Raw genomic sequence first — 11,586 nt, 5'->3', positions numbered from 1 at the left:
AAAGCGGCAGAACTTCCATTATCTGATGTCGCCATCTTATTTACATGGGACTGACGGTGTAGTGCAGCACCTGGGTGACTGCGCTCCTCATCCTCCGCAGTGACGCGCGATGATGGATCCTCTCCCATCTATCACTTTCTGATGGTTTCCTGCCATGTCCCAGAGCTCACAATCTTCGTGTTTGCTCAGATTTCACACCCTTTAGATAAACATGGTGGGTTGTGTACCGCCGCGTGTCCGCCACCGCCGTGTATCCGTGTCTTACTCACCGCTATGTAAACGCCGGAGCAGATCGCCTCCCTCCTGCCAATGGCGTTTAACTCCTTCCAACACCAATATAAATTGCAGTCGGCGATATCTGTTCCTGGGAAAGCTGGGTGATGGCCCACATGGCGATGTTCAGGAGTCTGGAAAGGCTGAGTGACAGCTGCGGATGCCTTTAAGACGGGCGCCTGTTTCCTGGGGGTGCGTAACAGTCTTATATTGGCCTCCTCAATCTCTACACCGCACAGAAGTGACCCCTCAATGATGTAATGGGGGGCTCGCCATTGTGACAACTCCCAGTGATGGTGGCGGACCACAGGGATCGGTATTTTATTTACCTCCTGATGGAGAAAGTTTCCAGGATCTGAAAGGTTAAGGTGACAGAACAAACATTGTTTTCCTGACTTTGGATTAACCCTTGCTGCGGAAGCTCCACGTATTACATCGCATTCTTCAGGTGACAGGCGACCACGACCAGAGGCCGTACCTAACGCTGACACCGTACACTATCCCGGGACTCCACAACTACTGGAGACCAGCCATTGTTCACACTTGTCAATTCTGATCTAGAAGATCCTTGATTTCCTGGACCCTCCATAGACTGGATAAGGTGCAGGGTATGGTGGTCTACATGGTCCAGATATTCCGGCTGAATGCTGAACACAGTCCAATCTGAGGAAACGAGGACATCATATGAAGAATGGGACTGTGGGGAGTGGGAGAGACGCTGTGCATGATCCTCTGCCAGGTGAGAAGCTGTGGGGGAGACGCTGTGCATGATCCTCTGCCAGGTGAGAAGCTGTGGGGGAGACGCTGTGCATGATCCTCTGCCAGGTGAGAAGCTGTGGGGGAGACGCTGTACATGATCCTCTGCCAGGTGAGAAGCTGTGGGCGAGACACTGTGCATGATCCTCTGCCAGGTGAGAAGCTGTGGGGGAGACGCTGTGCATGATCCTCTGCCAGGTGAGAAGCTGTGGGCGAGACGCTGTGCATGATCCTCTGCCAGGTGAGAAGCTGTGGGGGAGACGCTGTGCATGATCCTCTGCCAGGTGAGAAGCTCTGGGCGAGACACTGTGCATGATCCTCTGCCAGGTGAGAAGCTGTGGGGGAGACGCTGTACATGATCCTCTGCCAGGTGAGAAGCTGTGGGGGAGACGCTGTACATGATCCTCTTCCAGGTGAGTAGCTGTGGGGGAGACGCTGTGCATGATCCTCTGCCAGGTGAGAAGCTGTTGGGGAGACGCTGTGCATGATCCTCTGCCAGGTGAGAAGCTGTTGGGGAGACGCTGTGCATGATCCTCTGCCAGGTGAGAAGCTGTGCATGATCCTCTGCCAGGTGAGAAGCTGTGGGGGAGATGCTGTGCATGATCCTCTGCCAGGTGAGAAGCTGTTGGGGAGAAGCTGTGCATGATCGTCTGCCAGGTGAGGAGCTGTGGGGGAGATGCTGTTAATGATCCTCTGCCAGGTGATGAGCTGTGGGGGAGACGCTGTGCATGATCCTCTGCCAGGTGAGAAGCTGTTGGGGAGATGATGTATATGATCCTCTGCCAGGTGAGAAGCTGTGGGGGAGACGCTGTGCATGATCCTCTGCCAGGTGAGAAGCTGTGGGCGAGACGCTGTGCATGATCCTCTGCCAGGTGAGAAGCTGTGGGGGAGACGCTGTGCATGATCCTCCGCCAGGTGAGAAGCTGTGGGGGAGAAGCTGTGCATGATCCTCTGCCAGGTGAGGAGCTGTGGGGGAGACGCTGTGCATGATCCTCTGCCAGGTGAGAAGCTGTGGGGAGACGCTGTACATGATCCTCTGCCAGGTGAGGAGCTGTGGGGGAGACGCTGTACATGATCCTCTGCCAGATGAGAAGCTGTGAGGGAGACACTGTGCATGATCCTGTGCCAGGTGAGAAGCTGTGGGGGAGATGCTGTGCATGATCCTCTGCCAGGTGAGAAGCTGTGGGGGAGACGCCGTACATGATCCTCTGCCAGGTGAAAAGCTGTTGTCATGTCGGACGCTGTTCAGACCAGGTCGTTCGACAGACAGCGGTAATTCCGCTTTTGACCACTATTTGCTCATTGGCGTCGGCTAGATTTTATCTAGCTGTTTCGGGGGTACCGTAATTTACCTGATCCTCGGATTGGAAGCTGGGTCACGCCCATTGCCTTTAAATAGTTCTCCTGATCACTGGGCGTCGCCGATTATAGCTTCTGTCTTGTGCGTTGTTATCTCGGTCTGGAGTGGAGAGCTGGTTGCTGTAGAGTCGTTGCTGGTGGTGTATTTTCCTTTGTCTTATTTACTCCTTCCTATATTTGTATTTATTTTGCCCCGCACATTTATAGTGTATTCCTGAGTGACTGTGGCGTGGTGTATATTTTCCTTTATCCTTCTCTGTGCTAACTGTGGGTATTGGTGTATTACCTCTTCACTGGGTGGTGGGTGAAGGTTTCAGTCTAGGGTTGAAACAGGAGACAGGGTGAGGTTCTAGGCCTGGACATGCACACCATCAGTGTAAACTCCAGGTAGAGGGTCAATCAGGATTTCCCTAGTCTGAGGGAAATTGCAGGGGCCCAGGTTATTAGCTCTCGCTCACCTAGTCTCCCCGTGACAGCTGTGGGGGAGACGCTGTGCATGATCCTCTGCCAGGTGAGAAGCTGTGGGGGAGACGCTGTACATGATCCTCTGCCAGGTGAGAAGCTGTGGGGGAGACGCTGTGCACGATCATCTGCCAGGTGAGAAGCTATGGGGGAGACGCTGTACATGATACTATGCCAGGCGAGGAGCTATGGGGGAGACGCTGTACATGATCTTCTGCCAGGTGAGAAGCTGTGGGGGAGACGCTGTGCATGATCCTCTGCCAGGTGAGAAGCTGTGGGGGAGACACTCTGCATGATCCTCTGCCAGCTGAGAAACTGTGGGGGAGACGCTGTGCATGATCCTCTGCCAGGTGAGAAGCTGTTGGGGAGAAGCTGTACATGATCCTCTGCCAGGTGAGGAGCTGTGGGGGGTGACGCTGTGCATGATCTTCTGCCAGGTGAGGAGCTGTGGCGGAGACGCTGTGCATGATCCTCTGTCAGGTAAGGAGCTGTGGGGGAGACGCTGTGCATGATCCTCTGCCAGGTGAGAAGCTGTGGACAAGACGCTGTGCATGATCCTCTGCCAGGTGAGAAGCTGTGGGGGAGATGCTGTGCATGATCCTCTGCCAGGTGAGAAACTATGGGGGAGACGCTGTGCATGATCCTCTGCCAGGTGAGAAGCTGTGGGCGAGACACTGTATATGATCCTCTGCCAGGTGAGAAGCTGTGGGGGAGACGCTGTGCATGATCCTCTGCCAGGTGAGAAGCTGTGGGGGAGATGCTGTGCATGATCCTCTGCCAGGTGAGAAGCTGTGGGGGAGACGCTGTGCATGATCCTCTGCCAGGTGAGAAGCTGTGGGCGAGACGCTGTGCATGATCCTCTGCCAGGTGAGAAGCTGTGGGGGAGACGCTGTGCATGATCCTCTGCCAGGTGAGAAGCTCTGGGCGAGACACTGTGCATGATCCTCTGCCAGGTGAGAAGCTGTGGGGAGACGCTGTACATGATCCTCTGCCAGGTGAGGAGCTGTGGGGGAGACGCTGTACATGATCCTCTGCCAGATGAGAAGCTGTGAGGGAGACACTGTGCATGATCCTGTGCCAGGTGAGAAGCTGTGGGGGAGATGCTGTACATGATCCTCTGCCAGGTGAGAAGCTGTGGGGGAGACGCCGTACATGATCCTCTGCCAGGTGAAAAGCTGTTGTCATGTCGGACGCTGTTCAGACCAGGTCGTTCGACAGACAGCGGTAATTCCGCTTTTGACCACTATTTGCTCATTGGCGTCGGCTAGATTTTATCTAGCTGTTTCGGGGGTACCGTAATTTACCTGATCCTCGGATTGGAAGCTGGGCCATGCCCATTGCCTTTAAATAGTTCTCCTGATCACTGGGCGTCGCCGATTTATAGCTTCTGTCTTGTGCGTTGTTATCTCGGTCAGGAGTGGAGAGCTGGTTGCTGTAGAGTCGTTGCTGGTGGTGTATTTTCCTTTGTCTTATTTACTCCTTCCTATATTTGTATTTATTTTGCCCCGCACATTTATAGTGTATTCCTGAGTGACTGTGGCGTGGTGTATATTTTCCTTTATCCTTCTCTGTGCTAACTGTGGGTATTGGTGTATTACCTCTTCACTGGGTGGTGGGTGAAGGTTTCAGTCTAGGGTTGAAACAGGAGACAGGGTGAGGTTCTAGGCCTGGACATGCACACCATCAGTGTAAACTCCAGGTAGAGGGTCAATCAGGATTTCCCTAGTCTGAGGGAAATTGCAGGGGCCCAGGTTATTAGCTCTCGCTCACCTAGTCTCCCCGTGACAGCTGTGGGGGAGACGCTGTGCATGATCCTCTGCCAGGTGAGAAGCTGTGGGGGAGACGCTGTACATGATCCTCTGCCAGGTGAGAAGCTGTGGGGGAGACGCTGTGCACGATCATCTGCCAGGTGAGAAGCTATGGGGGAGACGCTGTACATGATACTATGCCAGGCGAGGAGCTATGGGGGAGACGCTGTACATGATCCTCTGCCAGGTGAGAAGCTGTGGGGGAGACGCTGTGCATGATCCTCTGCCAGGTGAGAAGCTGTGGGGGAGACACTCTGCATGATCCTCTGCCAGCTGAGAAACTGTGGGGGAGACACTGTGCATGATCCTCTGCCAGGTGAGAAGCTGTTGGGGAGAAGCTGTACATGATCCTCTGCCAGGTGAGGAGCTGTGGGGGGTGACGCTGTGCATGATCTTCTGCCAGGTGAGGAGCTGTGGCGGAGACGCTGTGCATGATCCTCTGTCAGGTAAGGAGCTGTGGGGGAGACGCTGTGCATGATCCTCTGCCAGGTGAGAAGCTGTGGACAAGACGCTGTGCATGATCCTCTGCCAGGTGAGAAGCTGTGGGGGACATGCTGTGCATGATCCTCTGCCAAGTGAGAAACTATGGGGGAGACGCTGTGAATGATCCTCTGCCAGATGAGAAGCTGTGGCGGAGACGCTGTACATGATCCTCTGCCAGGTGAGAAGCTGTGGGGGAGACGCTGTGCATGATCCTCTGCAAGGTGAGAAGCTGTGGGGGAGACGCTGTGCATGATCCTCTACCAGGTGAGAAGCTGTGGGGGAGACGCAGTGCATGATCCTCTGCCAGGTGAGAAGCTGTGGGGGAGACGCTGTGCATGATCCTCTGCCAGGTGAGAAGCTGTGGGCGAGACACTGTATATGATCCTCTGCCAGGTGAGAAGCTGTGGGGGAGACGCTGTACATGATCCTCTGCCAGGTGATGAGCTGTGGGGGAGACGCTGTGCATGATCCTCTGCCAGGTGAGAAGCTGTGGGGGAGACGCTGTGCATGATCCTCTGCCAGGTGAGAAGCTGTGGGGGAGACGCCGTACATGATCCTCTGCCAGGTGAGAAGCTCTGGGGGAGACGCTGTGCATGATCCTCTGCCAGGTGAGAAGCTGTGGGGGAGACGCTGTACATGATCCTCTGCCAGGTGAGAAGCTGTGGGGGAGACGTTGTGCACGATCATCTGCCAGGTGAGAAGCTGTGGGGGAGACGCTCTACATGATCCTCTGCCAGGTGAGAACCTGTGGGGGAGACGCTGTGCATGATCCTCTGCCAGGTGAGAAGCTGTGAGGGAGACACTGTGCATGATCCTCTGCCAGGTGAGAAGCTGTGGATGAGACGCTGTACATGATCCTCTGCCAGGTGAGAAGCTGTGGGGGAGACGCTGTACATAATCCTATGCCAGGTGAGAAGCTGTTGGGGAGAAGCTGTACATGATCCTCTGCCAGGTGAGGAGCTGTGGGGGATGACGCTGTGCATGATCCTCTGCCAGGTGAGGAGCTGTGGGGGGAGATGCTGTGCATGATCCTCTGCCAGGTGAGAAGCTGTGGGGGAGATGCTGTATGTGATCCTCTGCCAGGTGAGAAGCTGTGGGGGAGACGCTGTACATAATCCTCTGCCAGGTGAGAAGCTGTGGGGGAGACGCTGTACATGATCCTCTGCCAGGTGAGAAGCTGTGGGGGAGACGCTGTGCATGATCCTTTGCCAGGTGAGAAGCTGTTGGGGAGAGGCTGTACATGATCCTCTGCCAGGTGAGAAGCTGTGGGGGAGATGCTGTGCACGATCCTCTGCCAGGTGAGAAGCTGTGGGGGAGACGCTGTACATGATCCTCTGCCAGGTGAGAAGCTGTGGGGGAGGCGCTGTACATGATCCTCTGCCAGGTGAGAAGCTGTGGGGGAGGCGCTGTACATGATCCTCTGCCAGGTGAGGAGCTGTGGGGGAGACGCTGTGCATGATCCTCTGCCAGGTGAGAAGCTGTGGGGGAGGCGCTGTACATGATCCTCTGCCAGGTGAGAAGCTGTGGCGGAGACGCTGTGCATGATCCTCTGCCAGGTGAGGAGCTGTGGAAGAGAAGCTGTGCATGATCCTCTGCCAGTTGAGGAGCTGTGGGGGAGACGCTGTACATGATCCTCTGCCAGGTGAGGAGCTGTGGGGGAGACGCTGTGCATGATCATCTGCCAGGTGAGGAGCTGTGGGGGAGACGCTGTACATGATCCTCTGCCAGGTGAGAAGCTGTGGGGGAGATGCTTTACATGATCCTCTGCCAGGTGAGAAGCTGTGGGTGGGGGAGATGCTGTACATGATCCTGTGCCAGGTGAGAAGCTGTGGGGGAGTCGCTGTACATGATCCTCTGCCAGGTGAGAAGCTGTGGGGGATACGCTGTACATGATCCCCTGCCAGGTGAGAAGCTGTGGGGGAGACGCTGTACATGATCCTATGCCAGGTGAAAAGCTGTGGGGGAGACGCTGTACATGATCCTCTGCCAGGTGAGAAGCTGTGGGGGAGACGCTGTACATGATCCTATGCCAGGTGAAAAGCTGTGGGGGAGACGCTGTACATGATCCTCTGCCAGGTGAGAAGCTGTGGGGAAGATGCTGTACATGATCCTATGCCAGGTGAGAAGCTGTGGGGGAGACGCTGTACATAATCCTATGCCAGGTGAGAAGCTGTGGGGGAGACGCTGTACATGATCCTCTGCCAGATGAGAAGCTGTGGGGGAGACGCTGTACATGATCCTCTGCCAGGTAAGAAGCTGTGGGGGAGACGCTGTACATGATCCTCTGCCAGGTGAGAAGCTGTGGGGGAGACGCTGTACATGATCCTATGCCAGGTGAAAAGCTGTGGGGGAGACGCTGTACATGGTCCTCTGCCAGGTGAGAAGCTGTGGGGGAGACGCTGTACATGATCCTATGCCAGGTGAAAAGCTGTGGGGGAGACGCTGTACATGATCCTCTGCCAGGTGAGAAGCTGTGGGGAAGATGCTGTACATGATCCTATGCCAGGTGAGAAGCTGTGGGGGAGACGCTGTACATAATCCTATGCCAGGTGAGAAGCTGTGGGGGAGACGCTGTACATGATCCTCTGCCAGGTGAGAAGCTGTGGGGGAGACACTGAGCATGATCCGCTGCCAGGTGACAAGCTGTGGGGGAGACGCTGTACATGATCCTCTGCCAGGTGAGAAGCTGTGGGGGAGATGCTGTACATGATCCTATGCCAGGTGAAAAGCTGTGGGGGAGACGCTGTACATGATCCTCTGCCAGGTGAGAAGCTGTGGGGAAGATGCTGTACATGATCCTATGCCAGGTGAGAAGCTGTGGGGGAGACGCTGTACATAATCCTATGCCAGGTGAGAAGCTGTGGGGGAGACGCTGTACATGATCCTCTGCCAGGTGACAAGCTGTGGGGGAGACGCTGTACATGATCCTCTGCCAGGTGAGAAGCTGTGGGGGAGACGCTGTGCATGATCCTGTGCCAGGTGAGAAGCTGTGGGGGAGACGCTGTACATGATCCTCTGCCAGGTGAGAAGCTGTGGGGGAGACATTTATATAATACACAGTAAGAAAATTATCTTACCACGTACTGAAACGCCAGCACCCAATCCCCAACGCGCGTTCCGCTGTCCATTGACTCTGCTTCCTCAAGGGGTAGTACTATTCTAAGTCAGGCTGCAGGACCTTTTATGTCCATAGTAACAAGTCATGTGATAATCACATGACCGGCCTCACATGGTAAGGCTCGCAGGTCTGGGGCGCTTGCCGGGGGGTGTGGGTGCGACAGTGTTTTGGCCTCAGGCGCAGGCACCGTTAATACATTACCATGTGAGGCCGGTCATTAGATTGTCACATGACATGTTACTGTGGAGATGAAAGGTCCTGCCCTTAATACTTTACCATGCGAGGCTGGTCACGTGATTATCACATGACTTGTTACTATGGAGATAAAAGGTCCTGCAACCTGACTAAGAATAGTGCTCCCCCTTGAGGAAGCAGAGTCAACGGACAGTGAAACGCGCGTCGTGGTTTGGGTGCTGGCGTTTCAGTGCGGGTTAAGATGATTTTCTGACTGTGTATTATACAAATGAACTTGGGGGACCTTTGATGATTGTAATATCAGATTGGTTTTGAACCTTGGGCTCTTGACCACAAACCATGCAACCCTGGGCATTAGTATAGACATAGGAATAGTATAATGACTGATGGTACTTTTTGCCTACAGCATTGTAATGTGACACTCTGAGCTCAACCAGCAAGTCCTCATCTTACCATTACTAAGTTAGTTACTGTGAATTGAGCTATACTTTGTACTGAACGCCACCACTTTTTGTGGTGTCCCTTATAGCACATGGTTTTATCTGTCTTTTTGTATGTTTATTATTATGTCAACAAAGGCTTTTGTATATATTTTAAAAAAAAAAAACCATTTGTCCTCCTTTTTGAGATACAATGTTTTTGGAGAAATATGTAATTAATTGTGTCACTTTTGGCGCACTATTTAAATATGAGTCTGGGTTTTGTTGTATTGATATTTGTGATGTATGTATAAAATCGAATACTTTCTTTTGCTTTCAGTGTTGTTGGATGCAGATGATCACATCTCAGACAGGGACCATTGGCCGGTCATCCTTCATCGACTTCATCAACCCACCAGAGAAGATTTCCAAGAGTCCAGTGCTGGTAGTTTTCTATCACTGTGAGAGGAACCAGGTTGTCCACATTGACATCTTAGCCTCTTCTCTCTCTCGGCCCCTGGTTGGTATATTTAAAAAACGCTGGACTTGTAGCCCAAATGAAACCGAATCAAGGCGACAAATCAAGGTAGACTTTCCGGACCAAATGGTCTACAAAGAAGACTATTTCTTGAGACAGCCTGTTCAGGTGACAGATGTACTGCTGAGAGCATGGATCTCAGATTATCCTATTGACTTTGACGAGCCGGACAGTCATTCATACAGCAAATCGATGGTGAAAACAACTCACCGAATGAAGCCCTTACCTCTATATAGCCGACCTTACAAAGACCACCAGAAGACTCTCCTCTGGGACCAGGATCTTTTATGGAATCTCACAATGGATAAAATAATACAATGTCCAGTGGAGGAAGGTGAGGGATGATGATGACTTTGACCTCATATATATGGATGGTTCCATACATTTACCAGGCTCCTCCAATGGTTCTTGGATGAGGGTTCAATTTTTGGGGTGAGGGCATCAACTTCCTTTCTTTTATTGGAAAAAAACAGCAACATTTAAACAAAATGTTTTGATTTTGAAAATGCAGTCTGTGAGGAGAATGTTAACTAGCAGGAGGAGATGAGCTGAATGAGATATGTTAGAGTGTTGGGTTGTCAAATGGGTGGTCCTAAACAGTGACAGCATACCCTGTTACTGTGCGTAGAGATTGCTATGACTAATCAGATCGTATAATACATGCATGTAGATGGAGATCAGAGAAGCCCCTGGAGCTGGATGTGGGGGGCACATACTTTCCTCTATATAAATTTCTATGGATGGAAAACAGAGAAGCCCCCGGAGGTGGATGTGGGGGGCACATACTTTCTCCATATTAATGTCTATGAATGTAGATGAGGACAGTGAAACCCCCGGAGGTGGATGTGGGGGGCACATACTTTCTTCATATTAATGTCTATGGATGTAGATGGAGAACAGAGAAGCCCTCAGAGGTGGATGTGAGGGGTACATACTTTTCTCCATATTAATGTCTATGGATGTAGAGATGTAGATGAAGGACAGAGAAGCCCCCGAAGTGGAGGTGGTGGGCACATACTATTCTCTATATAGTGGGGCAGTATAGTAATCTTGGAATCTCTAAAGAATTGGGTACAAAAGCTTTCGGGGGTCAGACCCCAGTGTGTCCACATTCTACAGGAGAAGCCACGTTCCATCAGATCCCAGATACAAAATATCACATCCTCAATGGAGATATGAACATCTGAACTAGTTTATCCTGCGTCTGGATGAACCTGTGAAACTCTGTATGTGGTGAACTGTATAGAATCTCTGGTGTACTATCCACTGACTGCAAGCATCTTCACAATGGTGAAGAACTGAAGTACCAGGTTGCATGAAAGAAGTTGGGATGCGATGGAGCTCATCTTCACCTTGTGATTGGTGTCTTCTCCTCTCTGTAGAGGTCGTCCTCAGCTTGTGCATGATGTCACCTCGACTGTGGAGGTCGTTTTCACCTTGTATTTGGTACCTTCTCTCTGGAGGTCTTCTTCACCTTGTGACTGGTGTCTCCTCTCTGTGGAAATTGTCCTCACCTTGTGATTGGTGTCTTCTCCTCTCTGTAGAGGTTATCCTCAGCTTGTGCATGATGTCACCTCGACTGTGGAGGTCGTTTTCACCTTGTATTTGGTGCCTCCTCTCTGGAGGTCTTCTTCACCTTGTGACTGGTGTCTCCTCTCTGTGGCAATTGTCCTCACCTTGTGTTTGGTGTTTTCTCCTCGCTGTAGAAGTCGTCCTCAACTTGTATTTAGTGTCTTCTCTTTGTGGAGGTCATCCTCACCTTGTGTCTGGCGTCTCCTCTCTATAGAGGTTATCCTCACCTTGTTTTTGGTGTCTCCTCTCTGTGGAGTTCATCTTCACCTTGTGTTTGGTGTCTCCTTTCTGTAGAGGTTGTCCTTACCTTGTGTTTGGTGTATCCTCTCAGGAAGACATCCTTACCTATTATTTGAGGTCTCCTTTTTGGAAGGTTTGCCTCACCTTGTGTTCGGTGTCTCTTCTCTATATTGGTTGTCCTCACATTGTGTTTGCTGCCTCTTCTTTGTAGAGGTCTTCCTTATCTTGTGTTTGGTGTCTTCTCTCTGGAGTTTGTCCTCAGCTTGTGATTAGTGTCTTCTCTCTATAGTGGCTGTCCTCTCTGTAGAAGTTTTCTTCACATTGTGTATGGTGCCTTCTCTCTATTGAGGTTGCCCTCACTGT

General features: G+C 52.1%; 1 protein-coding gene across 2 annotated transcripts in view; it reads left to right on the top strand.

The window, feature by feature from the left end:
- Positions 1-730: 730 nt before the first annotated feature.
- Positions 731-11,586, top strand: part of LOC143817478 (protein sel-1 homolog 3-like) — a 142,270-nt gene continuing 131,414 nt past the window's right edge. The window contains exons 1-2 of one of the 2 annotated variants that reach the window (XM_077298918.1): positions 731-1,012; positions 9,214-9,745. In XM_077298918.1, coding sequence (XP_077155033.1) covers positions 965-1,012; positions 9,214-9,745 — 580 coding nt within the window. In that variant the 5' untranslated portion in view covers positions 731-964. Of the gene's footprint in view, positions 1,013-3,690; positions 3,718-9,213; positions 9,746-11,586 lie in introns of those variants that run through there. The other variant, XM_077298919.1, reaches the window with a different exon arrangement.

Source organism: Ranitomeya variabilis, chromosome 3, assembly GCF_051348905.1.
Source record: "Ranitomeya variabilis isolate aRanVar5 chromosome 3, aRanVar5.hap1, whole genome shotgun sequence".
Lineage (NCBI taxonomy): Eukaryota > Metazoa > Chordata > Amphibia > Anura > Dendrobatidae > Ranitomeya > Ranitomeya variabilis.
Note: the sequence above shows the minus strand (reverse complement) of the source record. Positions and strands in the feature narration are given on the sequence as shown.